General features: G+C 59.7%; 2 protein-coding genes and 1 long non-coding RNA gene across 4 annotated transcripts; 1 reads left to right on the forward strand and 2 right to left on the reverse strand.

The window, feature by feature from the left end:
- The first annotated feature begins 10,926 nt into the window (after positions 1-10,926).
- On the forward strand, positions 10,927-17,932 carry CIAO3 (cytosolic iron-sulfur assembly component 3). Its single transcript, XM_041748248.1, has 11 exons — positions 10,927-11,070; positions 11,535-11,630; positions 12,990-13,133; positions 13,408-13,540; positions 13,989-14,123; positions 14,385-14,503; positions 14,707-14,836; positions 15,551-15,623; positions 16,077-16,214; positions 16,647-16,804; positions 17,028-17,932. The coding sequence occupies exons 1-11, from the start codon at positions 11,005-11,007 to the stop codon at positions 17,264-17,266; spliced, it is 1,431 nt and encodes a 476-aa protein (XP_041604182.1). The 5' UTR covers positions 10,927-11,004; the 3' UTR covers positions 17,267-17,932.
- On the reverse strand, positions 12,844-16,070 carry LOC121486873. Its single transcript, XR_005986753.1, has 2 exons — positions 15,324-16,070; positions 12,844-14,546 (listed from the first exon to the last, which is right to left on the reverse strand). It is a non-coding gene; the product is annotated as an uncharacterized LOC121486873 (long non-coding RNA).
- Positions 17,933-17,973: 41 nt separating the features above from the next.
- Positions 17,974-20,648, reverse strand: HAGHL (hydroxyacylglutathione hydrolase like). 2 transcript variants are annotated; one of them, XM_041748251.1, is made up of 8 exons: positions 20,242-20,648; positions 19,910-19,974; positions 19,704-19,821; positions 19,519-19,627; positions 19,341-19,444; positions 18,999-19,097; positions 18,628-18,707; positions 17,974-18,377 (listed from the first exon to the last, which is right to left on the reverse strand). In XM_041748251.1, exons 1-8 carry the CDS (start codon positions 20,344-20,346, stop codon positions 18,209-18,211), a joined length of 849 nt encoding a protein of 282 aa, XP_041604185.1. In that variant the 5' UTR covers positions 20,347-20,648; the 3' UTR covers positions 17,974-18,208. The 2 variants fall into 2 exon arrangements, with proteins under 2 accessions (XP_041604185.1, XP_041604184.1); XM_041748250.1 differs by having other exon boundaries at positions 18,999-19,100.
- Positions 20,649-20,699: the final 51 nt, after the last annotated feature.

Consider the following 20,699-nt stretch of genomic DNA (forward strand, 5'->3'; position numbering starts at 1 on the left):
ACAGGCAGAGGGAGAAGCAGGCTCCATGCAGGGAGCATGACGCGGGACTCGATCCCGGGTCCCCAGGATCATGCCCTGGGCTGAAGGCAGGCGCTAAACCACTGAGCAACCCAGGGATCCCCCCCCCCCAGACAAGGGTTTTTAAATGATGATTATAGCTGTACTCAACTGGGTAATGGAAAGTAGGCTCTCATGAATGGAGATGTAGGAAATACATGACCAAATTAGAAGTTTTAGAAATGAAAAGCACACAGTCTGGAATTTTTAAAGTCCACAGGATGGGCTTAATAACAAGATTCATGGGCAGCCCGGGTGGTGCAGCAGTTTAGTGCCGCCTGCAGCTCAGGGTATGATCCTGGAGACGGGCTCCCTACATGGAGCCTGCTTCTCCCTCTGCCTGTGTCTCTGCCTCTCTCTCTCTCTCTCTCTCTCTCTCTCTCTCTCTCTCTCTCTGTGTCTCTCATGAATAAATAAAATCTTTAAAAAAAATAACAGGATTCATTACTTCCAATTGAGAGTCAGGTGGGAGCTCCTCAACTGCATAGTTCAATGGATTCTGAGGTATGGAAATTTCTTTTGTGAGTGCATTGAGGAGCTGTGGTCTGAGCGCAAAGCATACACCCGTTGCAGATGTGCACGGGGAGCCCACGTCTTGCTTCGGCTCTGACAGCACAGGAGGGTATAAATCACGTCACTTGCAGGTCACGTAACAATTGCTGCTGAAATGATGGTGACACCTTATAGGTCTTAAATATAAGTGCTTCTCTCCCTTGTAATGTTTGGGTTGAAATCATTAGGAGACATCAAGTCTGAAGGAAAAGTAAAATCCTAGAGCAATTGGGTGTGTGAGCATCGAGGTGACAGGAGGAGCTTCACAGTGAGTATACCAGCAGATACGGGACCGTATGCCTCAGACAGGTACGCTGTGTGCTGTGGGCAGTACAGCTCAGGAAAGCTGGGTTTAAGACATACGCCCAAGGCAAGAATATGCAATGGGAAGAGGACGGGCTCTCCCGCCAACGGTGTCGGGAAAACTGGGCAGCCACATGCAGAAGAATGAAACTGGAGCACTTTCTTACACCATATGCAAAAATAAACTCAAAGTGGATGAAAGACCTAAATGTGAGACCTGAAACCATAAAAATCCTAGAGGCAGCAACTTACCTGGCATCAGCTGTAGCAGCATGTTTCTAGATATGTCTCCTAATGGAAAGAAAACAAAAGCAAAACTAAACTATTGGGACTACATCAGAATAAAAAGCTTCTGCACAGTGAAGGAAACAATCAACAAAACTAAAATGCAGCCCATGGGGATGAGAGAAGATATTTGCAAATTACATATTTGATAAAGGGTTACTATCCAAAATAGATAAATAACTTACCAAACTCAATACCCCCAAAATGAATAATCCAATTAAAAAGTAGGCACCTAGGCGGCTCAGTTGGCTAACCACCTGCCTTCAGCCCAGGTCATGATCCCGGGGTCCTGGTATCAAACTTTCAAACCCCATGTCGGGATTTCTGCTCAGCGGGGAGCCAGCTTCTCCCTCTCCTTTTCCTTATGCTCCCCTCTGCTTGTATTTTCTCTGTGTGTGTGTGTGTCAAATAAATAACAAATCTTGAAAAAACAAAACAGCAAACTAATTACCATTTTTAAAAAATTTTAAATAAAAAGTGGGATGAAGACTCCAACAGACAATATTCCAAAGACATACAAATGGCTAACAGACACCAGAAAAGATGCTCATCATGCCTCATCATCAGGGAAATACAAATCAAAACTACAATGAGATATCACCTCACACCTGTCAGAACTGCTAAAATCAACAATACAAGAAACAACAGGTTTGACGAGGAGGAGGAGGAAAAGGAACCCTCGCGCACTGTTGGTGGGGATGCAAACTGATGCGGCCACTCTGGGGGACGGTATGGAGGCTCCTCAAAAAGTTAAAAAAAATAACTGCCTTATGATTCAGCAAATTGCACTGCTGAGTATTCACCCAAAGAATACAAGAACACTAATTCAAAAGGATACATGCACGCCGATGTTTACTGCAGCATTATTTACAATAGTGAAACTAGGGAAGCAGCCCAAGTGTCCATCAGCAGAAGAGTGGGTAAGGAACAGGTGGGCTACGTCCATATTCAAGGGAATATTACTGAGCCATAATAACGAATGAGATCAGGGGATCCCTGGGTGGCTCAGCAGTTTAGTGCCTGCCTTTGGCCCAGGACGCGATCCTGGAGTCCCAGGATCAAGTCCCTCGTCGGGCTCCCGGCATGGAGCCTGCTTCTCCCTCCTCCTGCGTCTCTGCCTCTCTCTCTCTATCATCAATAAATAAATCTTAAAAAAAAAAAAAAAAAAAAAGAATGAGATCTTGCTGTTTGCTACAAACGGGTGGAGCTAGAGAGTATAATGTCAAGTGAAATATGTCAGAGAAAGACAAATACTACATGACTTCACTCCTACGTGGAATTTAAGAAACAAAGCAAATGAACAAAGGAAAAAAAGAGAGACAAGCCAAGAAACAGACTCTCGAGCAGAAGCAGATGGTCACCAGTGGGGAGGAGGGTGGGAGGAAGGGTTAGGTAGGTGATGGGGATTAAGGAGCGCACTTGTAATGAGCTCAGAGTGATGGATAGAATTGCTGACTCACTATATTGTGGGGCCCCCCCACGTGGCTCTGTCAGTTAAGCATCTGCCTTTGGCTCAGGTCATGATCCCAGGGTCCTGGGATTGAGCCCCACATTGGGCTCCCTGCTCAGCTCAGAGCCTGCCCCTCCCCCTGCTCATGCTCTCTTTCCCTCTGAAATAAAAAATAATTCTTTAAAAACTTATTTATTATTATATGCTTTATTATAAATAATAATTTAATTATTTATTTAACAAACCATAAGTAATTCCTTTAAGATTTTAAAGAAAGGGGGATCCCTGGGTGGCACAGCGGTTTGGCGCCTGCCTTTGGCCCAGGGCGCGATCCTGGAGACCCGGGATCGAATCCCACGTCGGGCTCCCGGTGCATGGAGCCTGCTTCTCCCTCTGCCTGTGTCTCTGCCTCTCTCTCTCTCTCTCTCTCTGTCTCTCTCTGTGACTATCAAAAATAAAAAAAAAAATTAAAGATTTTAAAGAAAGATAAAACAATGGGACTGACAACGTCAAGTGTTGGCAGAGACAACTGGAACTCTCGTACATCACTGGTACCTGTTAATACGGTCACTCTTGTTTGGCATTTTCTTAAGAAGTTAAACATACACCTGACTATGCAACTTAGTCATTTTTCCTCTTCCTCCTCCTTCCACTCTCCTCTCTCTCTTGAAAAAATAAATAAATAAATAAACAGCATAACCACTGTTGACAAGGATATGGAGAAATGGTTACCTGTGCATCGCCGGTGAGAACGTTCAATGGAGCAGCCACTGTGGAAACCGGCCTGGCAGCTCCTGAAAAACTTAAATACAGACTTACTACGTGACCCAGCAACTTAAGATACATCCATAAGATTTAAAAATGGACCTCAAGGGGATCCCTGGGTGGCTCAGCGGTTGAGCGTGTCTGCCTTTGACTTGGGGTGTGATCCTGGAGTCCCGGGATGGAGTCCCACATTGGGCTCCCTGCATGGAGCCTGCTTCTCCCTCTGCCTGTGTCTCTGCCTCTCTCTCTGTGTGTCTCTCATGAATAAATAAATAAAATCTTAAAAAAAAAATGGGACCTCAAGCAGATCCTTGTGCTCCCCACAGCACATTAGCCGCAGGAGCCAAACGGTGGACACAGCTCAAGGGCCCGCTGACAGAGGAATAGACCAACAAAAAAATGGGGTGTGTCCATGCCAGGAATGGGAGTCAGGCATGAGGGGAATGGGGCTACCGGCCACGATGTGGGCGAGCCTCAGGAACATGATGCTCAGCAAAAGCAGCCAGACGTGGGAGGATGCATTTTCCATGTTTTCCATGTCCAGTGACACCAGGTGACTTGGTCTGTTCAACATCTAACACCTGATTTGGGCTCAGGTCATGATCCGTGGGTCATGGGATCAAGCCCCACGTTGGGCCCTGCCCTGAGTGGGGAGTCTGTGTGTCTCTCTCCTCTGTCTCCCCACCCAGCTTGTGTACGTATTCATATCCATGCAGTGTCCAGGTTAGGGAAACCCACAGGCAGGAAGCATAATGGAGGCTACCGGGGGCTGCAGGTGGGAAGGGGAATTACTGTTTAAAGAGGGCAGAGTTGGGGCCCCCAGGGAGGCTCAGTGGCTGAGGTCTGCCCTTGGCTCAGGGTGTGATCCCGGGGTCCTGGGATCGAAGCTCACGTCGGGCTCCGTGCAGGGAACCTGCTTCTCCCTCTGCCTGTGTCTTTGCCTCTGTGTCTCAGGAATAAATAAAATCTTTGAAAAAAATTTCAAGAAAGGAAGAGAGAGAGAGAGAGAGAGAGAGAAAGAGAAAGGGTGTCTGGCTGGTTCAGTCAGAAGAACATGGGACTCTTGATTTTGGGATCCCGAGTCTGAGCCCCGTGTTGGGCATAGAGATTACTTAAATAAATAATAAAGAAAGAGAATAAATAAATCCATGACCTGAGAAGAGGAGGCAAGTGCCTGGACACTAAGAGCCGCAGCGCCTAAGTCAGGCAGAAAGACTGGGGCAAGTGCAGACTTCACAGGTGCACGGCGCTGGGGAACGAGGCGCATGCGTGAGGAAGAAAGTGGGAGGGGCCCCTGGGTGGCTCAGCCTCAGGCAGTTAAGCGTGTGCCTTACCAGGCTGATTTCTGGAGACTCTGGGGAGGCAGCCTTCCTTGCCTGGCCACAGCCCCCCCGCCCCTCACACCATCACTGAATGCTAGGCCACTAACCCCCCTCCTGGCCTCTGTGACTCCGGCCCCACCTCACTAACTGCCCCCAGCTGGAGCCCAAGTGCACCCCCCAAACACACAGCCCAACAGGGCCAGGGATGGGGCTGCTTCATTCAGGGGTGAGAAACACAGGCCAGTTCTGGGGGGGCCAGTGGCATGGGCCAGGTCAGGGGGTGTGGTGGGCCAGGTCCCGGGGTGGGGGTGGGGGGTGGGGCATGGTGGGTCAGGCCCCAAGGTGGGGGGGTAGTCAGGTCCCGGGGTCAGGATCAAGTTTGACCTGAGTGTACACCTGCCACTGCCACCCCAAGCCCTGGGCTCTGATGCCCAGTGGAGCCTGTGTGTCCCCCCATTGGCCTGCTCCTGCTGGGGTGGCCTGCTGGGCACCAGACCTTCCCCTTGACCATCATTGCTCCCCCAGCAGGACTATCCTGGGTGCTGCCTTCATGCCCTCTCAGAGGAGCAGAGGCAGCTCATGCACAGCTAGATGGGGGACCCAGCACACCCCCGACATGGCACAGATGCACCCTGGCTTATTTCCCCAGACACCTTGGTGTCTGTGAGCCGCTGTTCTGAGTTGGGGGCTGAAGGGGAGATGGCACTGCTGATTAGTGACCCCTGCTCCTCAAGCCTGGCTGCCAAGTGTTGCCCCAGCCATCTCCTGTGCCACCTGGGACCTGGCCTCCAGGGACAGCGCAGCCAGGACGTCACATTCTCATCCAGGCCCACCTGCCAGCCATGGCAGGTGCCATCCTAGCCCAGATTCCAGCGGGTGTCTCCTGCAACGCCTTCCAGCCACTACAGGAAGAGGTGGGGGTGGGCGGCCCTATGGCTGGACTGGGGAGGGGAGCCTGGCTGGTGACCCCACCCGTGTGGCCGACCCGGAGCAAGGGGCTGCAGCAGTGCCTCCCAGCTGCTCCTGGAGGCGGCACCCTACAGCCACCGCAGCATCTGCAGACCCCACACGATGTGCAAGGCATGCAGGAGGGAGAGCGAGCATGCGGGGCCGCCCTCACTGACTCCCCCCCAACATAGGCTGGGGTCCTGGGGCAGCAGCCAAGAGCTGCGGCTGGGCCGGCTTGCCTCCTCCACACGGATCTGAATCACCCCAGGCACCCTCTGCTCCTACGTGTCCCACGTGCCCCAGGACAAACTCCAGCTGTGGCTGGATGCGCACCTGGGAAATATCATTCCAACTCCACACCTGCTGTGTGAGGACTTGAGACAGTGGCATGAGCTTGAGGACAGTGCAGCACAGCCAGTCAGGGTGCTTTGGGGTGGGACAGGTAGCTCACTGAGGGCCAGGCTGACGGGCAGTGCCCAGGCCCGGGTCCGGGTCCTAGATAGGCTCTGGTCAGTGTGCCCAGCTAGCCGCCTTCTTCATGGCCTCAGGCACCACCACCCAGGAGTAGGACGTGGACTGGATCCTGGACCAGCTCTCCCGTGGAGCCCCCTTGGTGAGCTCAGGACTGGCCGGTGGCCCCCATGTGGCAGGTGTTCTGCGCATGGTCTGAAGCCTGCGCAGCCAGGGCCCCTGGGGTGACTTGCCCCTCCCACCCCCAGACTTGACCTGTGCCCTGCTTGGCACCACAACCCCTCACGGCTGGTCACTTCTCAAGAACCTGCCATACCTACAAGGACCTCACTGCACTTCAGGACAGCTTCCAGGGCTGGGTGACGAACCTTTGGTAGGGCTGGCCCACGTGGCCATCAGAGGGTGACACTGCTTCCTCACTGTTCCCTGGCTCTTAGCACATGCCCGCCTCCCAGCACCCCTGCAGTCAGGATGGCATCTGGGAGCAGTGGCCTAGATTGGGGTCCCAAAGGCCCCAGGGCGCGTGGGCAGTCAGGGCTGCCCAGGGTGGAGGTGGCCCCAGGTCAGAAGGGGAACCGACGCAGAGATGGAGAGACCAGCCTGGACCTCCGGGAATTGCGGCCTGCAGCTCTCCCGGGTCAGAGCCAGGGAGGCACGTCATCCCAGACGTGGGTGGAGTGAACCCCCGTGGGGTCTTCTGTTTTGCAGAGTGGCTCCCTGCTCCCCGTCTCTACCAAGGCAGCTGGCTCCTTCCTCCCAGGCCCCCAGCATGAGGAAGACCTCATGTCCTACAGAGCGTGGGGCACCCTGTCCCCTCACCTACTCCTGACTCTACAGCCCAAGGAAGGGGAGTTGGAGGCTGTCCTCCAAGGAGACTGTGGGGGCAGGAGGGAAGGGGGCCCGGTGGGAGGTGTCTTCTGAAGAGGGCCCATGACCTCACCAGCTGGAACCTCTCCAGGCTGGGCTCTGGGGCTCAGTGCTCAGGGTGACCCTCCCACAGGCGGCAGGCCAGGCTGGGTTCAGGGTCTTGTCTTGGGTGCTGCCCTGGGCGATCCCCGCCCCAGCTCCGTGGAGCACCTTGCAGGGTCCTTCCGGGGCCGCAGGGGCTGGCTGACAGGTGGCAGCATCAGAGGGGCCACACCCAGGGCCTCGGGGGTCCATGGAGCCCGGGAGGCGGGAGGCAGCTCAGACACGGCAGCAGGGCAGGGACGACACCGTGTCCCCGGAAAGGATTTGGGACATGGGCAGAGGATCACGTGCTGCTGGGCGTCAGTGGGCCAGACACGCACGTGGACACGTGGTGACCCTCAACCCCAGGGAGGTCTGGGGGAGCGACCCTTTCGGTGTCCTCGCAGGGCAGGGGTGGGGGGCAGCATCGGGGCCCCGCGAGCCCCCAGGGGCTCCTGGCCTGCCCCGCCTGCTGCGCGCCCTCCCTGCTGTGCCCTCCCCGGAACAACCCCCCCCCCCCGCCCCCCAGGAGCAGGTCGCAGGCCTCTCATTAGCGGCTAATTGCTGCCCGCCGCCTCCCGGGGCTGCCACAGGCTCACACCTGTTGACAAGCGGAGGGGCCACAGCGGGAGGCGCTAATGATGTGCTCATTGCCCGTGGTGGTTTTCTGCAGCAAATACAGGGCGGCCCGGCTCAGCCCAGGGAGCACTCGGCTTCCCGGGGAGTCAGGCTGCACCTGCACTGGCGGCGGGGCTCAGACGGGGCACCCGGATCCTGCACCGGAACCTGCTTGTTCTCCCTGGATGCTGAGAACAAGGGGCACGGGGGGCACCGCGCGTGGGCCCTTCCCCACCGTCCCTCCAGGGCCGCAGCCTCACAGAGTGGAAGGGGTGAGCGGCTGTGCCCACACTCCCCCAGACAGGGGAGGACCCCCATGACTCACAGGGACCTAGGCTGATTTACCCAGAAACTCCCGAGCGTGCAGACCCTCACCTGGCAGGGACACCCCCAGCTGGCCACCCACACTTTACAAAAAGACAGGAGCACATTCAGGAGGCTGGACATTCTTGTCGGGGCGTGAGGCCAGCCTTGACCTTCACGACTCACCCTGAATGGCCAACTACTGACCTCCCTCCCAGGCAGGGGCCCTGCTGCAGCCGGAAGCCCCTCCCGTGCCCGCCCATGGTCTGATACGTGGGCCCCTGGGCCTCTCCTGCACACATCCTTCCTCCTACACCCGGCGGGGCAGGGGGAGCAAGCCCCACTTCTACTTCCCAATGTTTTGCAGACGCCTTGGTATACAACACAGCAGCACTGGACGATGTAGTAAATGTTTTGAAATCACATGTTTAAGAATTTTTTTTTTTAATTTTTTATTGATTTAAGCAATTTCCACACCCAGCATGGGCTCAAACTCATGACTCCAAGATCAAGAATTGTAGGCTCTTCCACCGGAACCAGAACAGGAGCCCCCGAGCATTTTTTTGGAAGGACAAAACGCCTTTTACTTTTCCCGACCCTGGATCCTTGCTGCCTGCCTGCAAGACACCTCCTGGCCCAAGCCTGGCTGTCGGATAGCCTAGCCCGTGTGGTCCTTCCCAGCCCCGCACCTGGGCCAGCGCAGTCCACACAGTCCACAGACCTGGGGAGACGCATCCCATTACGCAGCAGATTCTGAGGATCCCACAAAAACTTGGACATGAGGGGGACGCCGGGGTGGCTCAGCAGCTGAGCGTCTGCCTTCGGCTCATGGCGTGATCCCAGGGTCCTGCGATCGAGTCCCCCAGCAGGCTCCCTGCAGGGAGCCTGCCTCTCCCTCTGTCTCCCATGAATAAAAAAATCTTAAAAAAAAAAAACCTTGCACATGAGGGCTGTGGTGGGTTGAATGGTGCTCTCCAAATAACGTGTCCCCCAAACCTGTAAATGAAACCTCATGTGGAAATAGGGTCCTTGCAGATGTCATCAAGGACGTCAGGACGAGATCATGCTGGTAGGAGTCTGGGCCCTGAATCCAGTGACAGGAGGGAGGAGGAGACACGCGGGAGCCCTGCGACGGAGCAGCGGAGGGCTGCCCGGGGCCACCAGCAGCCACACCAGGCAGGAAGGGGCCCCTGGAAGGGCCTGCGGACACCGTGGCCTCGGCCTCGTGGCCTCAGCAGCTCTGAGAGGATAAACCTCTGTGGTTGTAAACCTCAGCTGCTGTCCCCCGTTGCAGCAGCACTGGACACTGACACGGGGCCGGTCCCTCCCACGGCAACACTGACGGCCTCCTGCATGCGGGGGCAGCTGCGTGCACCTCGGTGGAACTGTGCCCGCGCCCACCTGGAGCTCCGGTGGCCAGCCTTGGGCAAAGGGGGTCCTGTGGGCACACCTGGAGCGGACGCCCAGGTCCGCGTCTGTCCCAGTGCAAGGAGCAGGGCGCCCACACCGCGTCGTGGCGTCCTGGCGGTGGCCCAGGTTGGCCAAGGGCCCCGTTTCCCCCAACGTGTAAACCCTGGCATTGCACACGGGAAACGTACGGTAAATACTCACTAATGATGATGATGAAACAACCTGCAGGTGTGAGAGCAGGTGCGTAGAGGAGGCAGGCACAGGGTTGTCTCCAGGGCCCTCGTGTGTGCGTGCGTGATGCCAGGACCTCCAGTCAGAGTTCCTGACCCAGACACTGTCTCCGGGGACGGGGGTCCTGAGGCTTCGAAACCGGGTGGACCTGGGCACACACACTGTCCCCACTCTTGGGGTCACCTTGGGGCAGTGGATTTATAGAGATTCAGACTCATGTACCATACCATCCACCCACTAAAATGTGCAATTCAGTAGTTTTTGATACACTATTAATTTATACGTTACATTATTATATACACAAAAGAATGTGCCATAGGACCTGTGTAAGCGCACGACTCGCAGGCATTCGTTGCGTTCAGTGTGGCGCAACCACTCCTGCTATTTCCAAAACTTTCTATCACAGCACAGCGAAGCCTCCTGCACGGCCCCTGGCAACCTTGAAGCTACTTAGCATCTCCGCGGAGTTCCAGGTTCTGCGCACCGCCTAGGAACGGAACCCTACAACATGTGGCTTCTCTCACTGAGCATCAGGTCCTCAGGGGTCAGCCCCATGGCAGCAGGTGTCAGTGCCTGGGCCTGCTCTGCAGCTGTGCGCTGATCGTTGTGTGCCTGGACCACAACTGGCCTACCCACCCGGCTGCTGACGACACTTGGGCCGTTCCCACCTGTCATCCACCTAGTTTGCTCCTACAGACTTGGGTTCCAGGGGAAGGAGAGTGAAGCCTGCCCTGCAGGGACGCGGCCCCGCACGGCCCCGCCAGCCTCCGCCAGAGCCCCTCCCGCCAGCCTCCGCCAGAGCCCCTCCCGGGGAAATCATCGCTGTCATTCCCATCCGAAAGGTCCTCATCCTGCCCCCATCTCCATGGCACCTGCTACTCTTCTCACTTTTATTTTGTAAACCTGCTCGGGGGCATTTCAGTGAAGCGGGTTGTTTCGTGCTCGCCTACTTCTAAGAACCGCTTGCGCCCGTTCAGACCTCGGGCATCCTGTCTGAGACCTCGGTCAGGCATCGTGAGGACGGGGATGGCTGGGGCCGGAAGGCCCCCACCCCAGGGCCGCTGCTGATCAGGCAAGGCCTGCGGGGCCGCACACCTGGCCGGCAGGTGAGCCCCGGGGCAGGACGCGTCACCGGTCCGCGCGGCGCGGGGAAGGCGGCCGACTTGTCCGCGGGGCTGCACCCGCCGGCAGGGGGCGCGCGCCCTGCTCCAGGAGCCCGGCCGAGGGGCCAGGTGCGCATGCGCCGCGTAGGGCGCTTTCCGGCAGCGTGGCGGAACAAGCCGGCCGTTTCGCGGCATTTGACGACCTCCGCGCTCCGCGCCCGGCGGCAGGCTTGGCGCCATGGCGTCGCCCTTCAGCGGGGCGCTGCAGCTGACGGATCTGGATGACTTCATCGGGCCGTCTCAGGTGCGCCTGGAGGGGGACCCAGGGAGCCCCGCCGCGTCCTCGGCGCTCCTGGGGGAGAGGGAGGCCGAGGCCGCCGGGGGGTCGGGCTCGTGACGCTGCCTGCGGGGCGCCCGCGCGGGGGACGTGCCGAGGCCGGGGGGCTGTGCGGGCGGGGGAGGGCGGAGGGGGTCGAGGAGGGGGGAGGGGGGAGGCGGGGGGGGAGGGAGGAGGGGGCACGGGGAGGGGGGTGGCAGCGGGGGCTCAGGTGCCGGCGCGGGCAGGCGCCGGCCTCCTGCCAGAGATGCGCACGCGGCCCCTGGGCGTCCTGAGAACGATGAGGTCCAGGTGAGGTCAGAGGTGAGGTCAGAGCCCGGGGCGCGCGGGGGGGGGCTGCTGTCCCCGCTGTCCCCGTCCCCGTCCCCGGGCGACTGAGCCGCGATGAGCGCTGCCCCCGGCGCCCCGACTGCCGTCTCCTCCCGGAGCAGGACTGCATCAAGCCCGTGAAGGTGGACAGGCGGCCCGGAAGCGGGGTGGCCAAGATCCACATCGAGGATGATGGGAGTTACTTCCAGGTCAGTCCGGTGAGTTCCAGCCCAGGTGACCAAAAGCGCAATTTTGCTGCTCTTTCCAGTGAGGAGCACGAGGATTGAGGATCGTGGGGCCTTCTGCAGTGGTCGGATTCCTTGTCATCAAGGCCAGGAGGATGTTGCTCATAGTGATGCTGCTCCTTAGGTGGTTACAGCGTAACTAGATCCCGGCCTAGTCGGCTAGGAGGACTCCCAAGAATGGCCATGCCATCCCAGGGACCACAGGCATGGGCGCACCTGGCACGGGAACTCCTCCAGGCAGGGGAGGAGCCTCCAGTGGCACATGGCAGGGCTGGGGGGGACAGGGATCAGGCATTCACAGGGAGCGAACAGGCCCCCTGCTCAGGCCAGGAGAGTGACCCTGAAGCACACCGCAGCCCCTGCCCAAGCCAGCCCAGCCCAGGGGAATGCCACCTTGGGGCATTGGGGTGCCCCAATGCCTTGGGGTGGGGTGGGGTCCACCTATGAAGGGGTCCAGGAGAGGTGCGGCCCTGCTGTCCCAAGCAGCAGTGGTTGATTTGGAAAGAAGTTGGGAAGCTTATTCTCTTGGCACGAGATCAAAGCCTGAGCCTTTATGCCCAACTAACTCGAAAGTTAGGGTACTTTCAGTCCTGAGCTCAAAATGGGGTTTTGGTGTGAAGCGTAGCCCTGATGAGCTGGGCTGGAAGGGAGACCCCGTCTCCTCAGCCCCCCAGGTCCCATTCTGGGCCCCTGGAGCTCGCCTGGCCCTGGCTCACACTCTTCTGAGCGTATAGGGAAGTACAGGGGCTCAGCTGGGTCGCTGGCACCTGGGGAAGTGGCAGGGGGTCAGCCAGGACACCGGCGCCCACACCAGGTTCTGCATCTGTTTGCCATCTGGCTGTTGCCGCCCGTGTGTCTGTCCCCTCCAGGGCTGCTGCTCTTCACTGAGCAGAGCGCCACCTCTCTCTGCCCTCTCTGCCTTCATCTCAGCCTTGCCTTTCTCATCCTGCTGTTGGCCTCCGGCCTTTGACGTTTTCCCGTCTTCACAGCTGCACGAGTGCAGACTAGGAACCTCTGTGCGTGAGTGCAGACAAGTCACCTGCTTCTCTGCAGCTTTAACACCCACATTCCACCCCTGACAGGCTACAGGCCTCATTAATACGATTCTGATGTGCCAGCTGATCCTGTACCAAAGATAGAATTTGATGGAGCTAATTAAGTCTAGAATACATATGGAACGTACATATTTCTGTAACAGATATTTAATCTTTAAAAATCCCGTGGCATTCAAAGCCAGCCAACTTCCGTGTTGGTTGTCAGAGTTGTGAGCCAGAGAATAAAGGTTTCCTGTAGGCTCTGTCATCGTGAGAGCTCATGTCCTTGTGGCTGCAGGACGGAGGGACCCAGAGGCTGGAGAAGGCAAAGATCTCGCTGGATGACTGCCTGGCGTGCAGTGGCTGTGTCACCTCGGCGGAGACCGTGCTCATCACTCAGCAAAGCCACGAGGAGCTGCGGAAGGTCTTAGATGCCAATAAGGTAAGTGGTGGGCGGTCTCGGAGACTTTAACTTGACATCAACCCCCGTATCCTTAGCTGTTGCCTTCAAGGGCAGCTAATCTCCATGTGACTCCCACATTTTTAAAGTGTCATCAGCGGGATCTCAATACTTCAGCGCTACGCTAAAGTGTTGGGCCCTCCACGTGCCTAAACATGACATGTCCTGACGGAGGTAGGGCACGCTGTCTCCAGCACCAGACCACGGGGACTCCGTGTGAAACACACCAAGTGAGCACGTGCCCCTTGCTTTGCAGATGGCAGCCCCGGGGCAGCAGAGGCTGGTTGTGGTTTCTGTCTCGCCCCAATCCAGAGCTTCGCTGGCTGCAAGATTTCAGCTGAGCCCTACGGACACTGCCAGAAAGCTGACCGCATTCTTCAAGAAGATCGGTAGGCACCAAACGTCGTGTGAGTGCTGTAGCTCAGTGTGGGGGGGGGGGTCCCGTGAGGGGGCTCCTCAGGCATCCGATTCCCTGAATCCAGACACTCCAGACTGTTCGGAGTTGACCTCAGCCTGAAGTTTCGGTTTGACAAACGGGAGCTGTGCCTTAGCGGGGAGCCCCCTGAGTCCTCTCTGTGCTCTCCCAACCTGGAACTCACCCACTCCTCTCATTGGTTTTACATGATCATCATCGAGGCCCGTTTCCCAGGTCCCCGTCAGGTTGTAGCTCAGATCCACTTTGGGTGACTTCTGTGTGTCAGGAGCTGGGCTGGGAGGTCGTGGACTGGGCACTGCAAAGGGTGTGGCTTGGTCCACAAAGGGTGTGGCTGTCACCGTGGGCGCAGCTGGGGCCATCCCACTGTCCTTCGTGGGGGTGAGGTGGTGCTTGCCTTGCAGGGGTGCACTATGTGTTTGATACCGCCTTCTCGAGGAGCTTCAGTCTCCTGGAGAGCCAGCGCGAGTTTGTGCAGCGGTTCCGAGAACAGGCCAACTCCACGCAGGCCTTGCCTGTGCTCACGTCCGCCTGCCCAGGTGTGTCCACGCTGCAGGTCGCGGGTAACAGGAATGCTCCGTGCGGCAGCGTAGGCTTCTGGTCTCCTCGGCAGGGGGAGCCACCTTGAGAGTCCCTTAGCTCCCCAGACTACGATCTCACAGATGCCAGTGGCCAGTGAGTGACAGCAGAGCAGGGGCAGTCTGGGACCATAGCCCCTTGTACGAGTAGCTCCACCCTAAGAGCATCATGTCACTCACTGGCTGGTGAGACGGCCCTTTTGTTCCCTGTGTCGACCGCAGGCTGGATCTGCTATGCTGAGAAGACGCATGGGAACTTCCTCATCCCTTACCTCAGCACTGCCCGGTCCCCACAGCAGGTCATGGGCTCCCTGGTCAAGGACTTCTTTGCCCAGCAGCAGGTAACAGGAATGTTCCATCTGTGAACCATTCACTGCCATTGTCCTGAAAGATGAGCCAAGATCTACAATGTCCACAGGCCCCTACAAAGAAGCTCGCTCACATCCTGGCCACTGGCCGGCTGTGTCACCCCCACCTCACCTGATGGGGCCCCCTTTTACTGCTGGGTCAGGCAGCGATTCCACATTTCCACATTTCTCGGCAGCATTTGACCCCCGACAGGATCTACCATGTGACGGTAATGCCGTGCTATGACAAAAAGCTGGAAGCTTCCAGACCAGACTTTTTCAACCAGGAGCACCAGACGCGTGACGTGGATTGTGTCGTCACCACAGGTGTGGGTCCTGCTGCCCTGAGTCCAGGGCATGGATGGCGTTGCCTGGGTTCTGCCCACAGGCCCCGGCTGAAGCTGCCATCCCCTGTGCACGAGGCACCCCCCGCCCTCTCCTCAGAGCCAGGTCCTACTTCACAGCTTCACAGCTTTACAGCTGTACCATGATCTTGGTGACCTGTGATCAATGGGCTCCCCTCACCCCCCCGCACTACCTGAGTGTTTGCCCTAAAACAGTCTGCGTGGGAGGTGTGCCAAGATTGTTGTCAACTGCTCTGACTCACGTGGGTCTCCCCATTTCTGAGTTGAGCAGCCTCAGAGAGTCTCCCAGGTGCTTAAAATACAGAGAAATAAACGCTCAGGAGCCCAGACAGCGGTGGGGAAAGGCTTCCTGCATGAATGTGGCCCTGTCCACCTGTGGGGAGCCGTGACCACACTGCCGTGGGCGCACCTCGGGGATGGGCCTGCCCACCCCCCGCCGTGCCACCCACCGTGAGGGTGGGCCACAGGTCTGGGGAGCAGGCTGGCTCTTCTGAGGGTCTTCAGAAGTAGAGTCCTTCCTCGCCTCTGTGGCCAGGCTCGTCCTCCACCCTCAGGCCAGGAGGTGGGCGTTTGGGTGTCCAGAGCCCAAGCACAGGTTGCAGACGATGTGAGTTTCCTCAGTGTTTTTTTGTGGAGATCTCAGCTGAAGAGCGTCTGTGCTGGGGTCTTGTTGTAGGAGAAGTGTTCAAGTTGCTGGAGGAAGAAGGGGTGTCACTCTCAGAACTGGAGCCAGCCCCCCTGGACAGCCTGTAAGTCAGCATCTCCTGCGGCAGAGGGGAGCGTGTAGTCTGGCGTCAAGGTGCTCGTGACGTTGGTTGGGGGTTGCAGGTGTCCTGGCAAGCAGCAGAAGTGAGAACATGGGGTAGGCCCCGTCCCCTTCCTCTCCCCCGCCATGGCTTCCTTCTGCATGATTCCATGTCTGCCCTGTGACTTGTTCACAGAGGTGGTAAAGTTCACGAGATGGCCAGTGGCCACCTAACTGATGGTCATCGGAGCTGACTCCAATTTGACACAGGTCTGAGCTCCCCAAACAGATTACTTGACAGCAGGACAGTCATCCTCCCACCTGAGCTACCTTCTGACACCCAGAAAAGGCCCCCAGGTCTTGGACTCTTTTCCCTCAAGTGTGAGAGACAAAGGTTACCCGAAACCTCCATGGACAGTAGCCCTGCTACCACCTGAGGCCATGCCTTGCTCCCCAGGTGCAGCAGCATGTCTGCCCAAGAACCCAGCAGCCATCGGGGTGGGGGCTCCGGGGGCTACCTGGAGCACGTGTTCCAGCATGCAGCCTGGGAGCTCTTTGGAATCCACGTGGATGAGGTCACCTACAGACCCCTGAGGTCAGTGGGAAGGGCTGGCGCTTGGGGACATGGCAGCCCATCAGGTTCCCTCGCTGAACTGGGCTTGGAGGACAGCAGGTTGGGTTTGATGAAGACCCAGGGCACCAGGTAGGAGCTGAGCCCTCCTGTCTGGCGAGAACTCTCCAGAGCTCTGCCTCCCCATTACAGAGGTCAGTGTCCCTTTGCACCCCCCAGTGGTCTATGGGCTGTGGTGGCAAGGTGGTGTGCCTGGCACAAGGGATGTCCTGACACAACGCCCCGCCCCGGGGCCATCCTCGGGAAGCAGGGGGCTCCCATCCTAAAGATGAGGAAACTTAGCAGAAGTGAGCTTTCCACCCTCTCCTTCCTCACTATCCACCGAAGAGCCAGGTACTCTACCAACATGCCTGCAGGGGTGGGAACGGGAGGGAGCCCAAGCTGTGCTTCCCTCAGGAACAAGGACTTCAAGGAGGTGACCCTGGAGAAGGAGGGCCGCGTTCTGCTGCACTTTGCCGCAGCTTACGGCTTCCGCAACATCCAGAACCTGGTGCAGAAGCTCAAGCGAGGGCGCTGCCCGTACCATTACGTGGAGGTCATGGCCTGCCCCGCAGGTAGCTGTGGCGTGGCCTGCTCCTCAGAGACCGCGCGGGGCCCTTACCAGTACCAGGGCTGGGGCAGCGTCCCGCCAGGGCAGGAGGGGTGGAGGAAGCCTGGTCTTCTCCCCCGCCTGGGTGGTCGGGGGGCGCAGGACAGCCGGCGTTGAGAAGCGGTGTGCCATGCCCCCGAGCACAGGTGTCCTCCTATAACTGCTCTCACCTGTCTTGTCTCCTCCAGGCTGCTTGAACGGCGGAGGCCAGCTCAAGGCCCCCGACGTGCCCAGCAAGGAGCTTCTCCAGCAGGTTGAGATGCTGTACGGCATGGTTAGGACAGAGGTGCCGGAGGACGTGCCTGGCGTCCAGGAACTGTATAGGAGCTGGCTGCAGGGTGAAGGCTCAGAGCAGGCTGGCCGTCTGCTGCACACAAGCTACCATGCGGTGGAGAAGGCCAGCTCCGGCCTCAGCATCAGGTGGTAGGAGGCCTCCTCACAGGTCTGCTGGGCCTACCACAGCCAGTCCTGGGACCCCAGGGATTGCCCCCAAAACACCGAGCGGCAGGGATGTGTTGGAACCCACACAGAAACAGGACTCGGACCCATAGCCAGTGAAGGTGATCTCAAGCCTACACTCACCCAGACTCCCCATGGCAGGAGGCCGGAGGTTCCCCAAGGTCCCAGAACCTCCCCGTGGGCCCAGGTCTGTGAGCAGTGTCCTTGTGAGGGCCTGTCTTGTGAGCAGTTTAAGGCAGAGCTGGGATCCCTCCCCATGTCTGGAGTCACCTCCCTGAAGCAGGGTCGGCCAAGCTAGTCAAGCTCCTTGCCCAGGGTGAGGAGCCCTCCTGCACTGGTCAGCAGTGGATGCTGGCAGGAGAGGAGCACCCAGCCCACAGCACCTGTGCTGGGGATGGAGTACCTGCCCCACCTGGAACTGGGTATTGAGGACGCCGTGGCTTCTGGGACCTGAGAACTTGCGTTTCTGGGCAGTGTTCCAGGTGGGAAGCAGGTTCTGTTGATTAGGCAGGAAGTCCTGTCCCACAGCTGGGCCCCCCCCCCCCGACTGGGTGGGGGAGAGGACAGATTGTGCTGAGCCCGCCAGGCCTGTCACCACAGAGCTCCAAATCTAATAAAGGGATCTCTCTGAAAACGGTTCCAAGTCCAAGAGCATCCGGCAGCATCGAGAAAGAGGCCTTTCACAGCTTTATTCATAGTGCACCCTAGCACACCGCTTCCCAAACACCCAGGCCTCAGGGGTCAAATGCACCCCAGAGAGGGCCTCACGTGTGCAGTGCCCACCCTCCAAGGCTGGGCAGCCTGCTGGGCAGGGCCATGGAAGCTTACAGAGGCAATCCTCAGCTCCGTCGGCTGAGGGTTGAAGGAGAAGAGCTGTGATGCTTGGCTCCACGGCGGGTCCTCCTGGGGCTCACTTCTGTTGGGGTGTGCCCAGGAGCCCCCACTGCAGTGCCAGGAGGGCCCGGGCCTGCGGCTGCAGCGGCTCAACCACCCGCTGGAAGCTTGCCCGCTCCTTGCAGAGTGCCTCCAGGACCTCGGCCGGGGCCGCCTTCCCCGTGAACTTGCGCACAGGCTCTTCTCTGTGGGGAGAGGGGGCGCCATGGGGACCCTATTGGGGACTGCTGGTGGGTGTTGGCAGGGGACGCTTGAAGACCCTGCTGCGAGCCAGCCCAGTAGCCAGTCCCCTGACACCTCCTGCAGAGCCCAGGTGACAGCCAAGGAGGACCCGAGGACAGCAAGCCAGCCACGAGGCAGCCTGCTCTCTAGCACAGCCCCTGGGGTGAGCACAGGGCCCCCACAAGAAGGCCTGGGATGCCGACCAGTACTCACGCCACCCTTAGGAAGGGATTGTAGAGGAGCTCCTCGCTCAGGGTGGACGGCACTGTGGGCATATCATCCTCGTCCCTCTTCTGGAATGACCACAGGCCCTTGTCACAGCTTTATCTTAAGAGCCCCCAGGCAACATGGCTCCACTCAGCCCCACCACTTCCCAGAGACGGGAGCAGAAGGGCTGCCTTGCCCGGTGTGGCCCTTGAGGGCGGCCACCCCTGGACCAGGGTTACCGGCTGCCCAGCCCCTGCCCAGGAGGATACCCCGAGCTAAGGCAGGAGTGGTCCTGACTCCCCCTGCCGTGCCCCTCCTCCCGCCTAACCGTCACCCACCCTCCAGACCTTGGGGAGGACAGGGAGGAGCGGCCGCACCTTGGCCCAGGACAGCTTAGCTCTCACGTGGTCGTTGCCCGGCTCCACTTTCTGTGCAAACTCCAGGTTGCCCAGCGTGTGCTCATGGCCGCAAAACACCTTCTGGAGAAAGGAGGCACTCAGGGGGGTGCACAGTGCTGCCACTGGCAGATGGGGGGTGCTCACCCGGGCGGCCTGGCCCCCCCGGCCCGGGACCCCAACACCACCGGGACCCGGTCGGCCTTGGCTCGGGCTGGTGAGTCTTGGTTCTGCACGCGGGGAACGGGCACAAGTCAGCCACAGCGTGTGCGGCCAACCAGAGCCCGGAGGGAAGAGGAGGGGCGGGGAGGGGGCGGCCCTCACCGTATCGGGGGGCAGCGTGCCCAGGATCTGCGTCAGGCTCTCGTACATCTGCTGGGCTGTGCTCTCCAGGCGCAGGCCACAGCCGGCCACCGACAGCGCATCCCCTGGGGGGCACGGCAGGTCAGAGGGGGAGGGGCTGGGCCGGAGGAGCGGGGCGGCGGGGCGGGGCAGCCGGTACCAGAGAACACCGCAGGCGGGTCCGGACACTCCTCTTCCCACAGGAAGTAGCTCATGTGGCCGGAGGTGTGGCCCGGCGTTAGGAGGCAGCGCGCGTGAATGGCCCCGAACTGCGGCAGAGGGGCGGACGGCGGTGAGGCGAGGGGGGGCCAGGCCCGCTCCCCGCCCTCCCGGGCGCGCGCTCACCCGCAGCTCCTCGCCGTGCACCAGCCTGCGGGTCAGCGCGCAGATGCGCTCGTCGGCGCCCAGCACCGCTAGCCCCGGCCGCAGCCGCGCCAGCTCCGCGTTGCCCCGCGCGTGGTCCCTGCGGACGGCCGGGCCGGGGTCACACCGGGGTCGCGGTGGGGCAGGGGCGATGCCCTCGCGCCTCGACCCGCCCCGACCGCGCTCACCAGTGGTGGTGGGTGGTTAGCACGGTCGTCAGTGATACCCCCTCCCGGCCCACGATCTCCAGCAGCTGAAAGGCACGGGAGTTAGGGAGATTCGGAAAGGCGAGGTGGCCGCCCCTGCCCGCCCCGCGCCGGGGCGCCAGCGGCGAAGCAGGGGGAGTGCGGTGGGGAGACCCAGGGGGCGAACGACCACGGGCACCGGGGAGGGGACACAAGTCAGAGGCGGCAGCCCCGAGATACGCGGCGAGCCGTGCGCGCCAAGTGCGCAGGGAGCAGGGAGCGGGGCGCGGAGGTGGGGGGCCCAGCGCTCCCCGCCGCCCGCAGGTTGCCCTCACCCTCTTGGGCACGGCCACGTCCACGGCCACAGCCTCCCGCGTGCGCTCCTCGATGACAAGGTACATGTAGTTATCCTCGAGCACGGGGATGACCTTGACCTTCATGGTCGCGGAGCTCAGGCACCCCGTGTCTTCCAGAGACGCTCCGCGCCCTTTCCTCCGGGCGGGGGCTTCCCTCTCCAGGCCCCGGCAGGGCTGCGCGAGGGAGGGGTCAGAAAGGGAGCCCGCTCGCCGCTCCGCCGACTTCCCGGAGCACCGGTGCGGGAGCGCACGCCCCAGGCTCCAGCCCGGCCGGCCGGTGCAGACGCCAGGCCCCCGCGCCGCCGCCGCTGCCGCCGCCTCTACGGCCACACCGCCGGCTCCGCGCTCCGGCCACGCCCCCGCGACGACGCAACCGCCCGGGGCCGCCCCTCCCGCTAACCACGCCTTCCCAGAGCCCCGCCCCCTGCCCCCCGCGC

This window comes from Vulpes lagopus, chromosome 3, assembly GCF_018345385.1.
Source record: "Vulpes lagopus strain Blue_001 chromosome 3, ASM1834538v1, whole genome shotgun sequence".
Classification (NCBI taxonomy): domain Eukaryota; kingdom Metazoa; phylum Chordata; class Mammalia; order Carnivora; family Canidae; genus Vulpes; species Vulpes lagopus.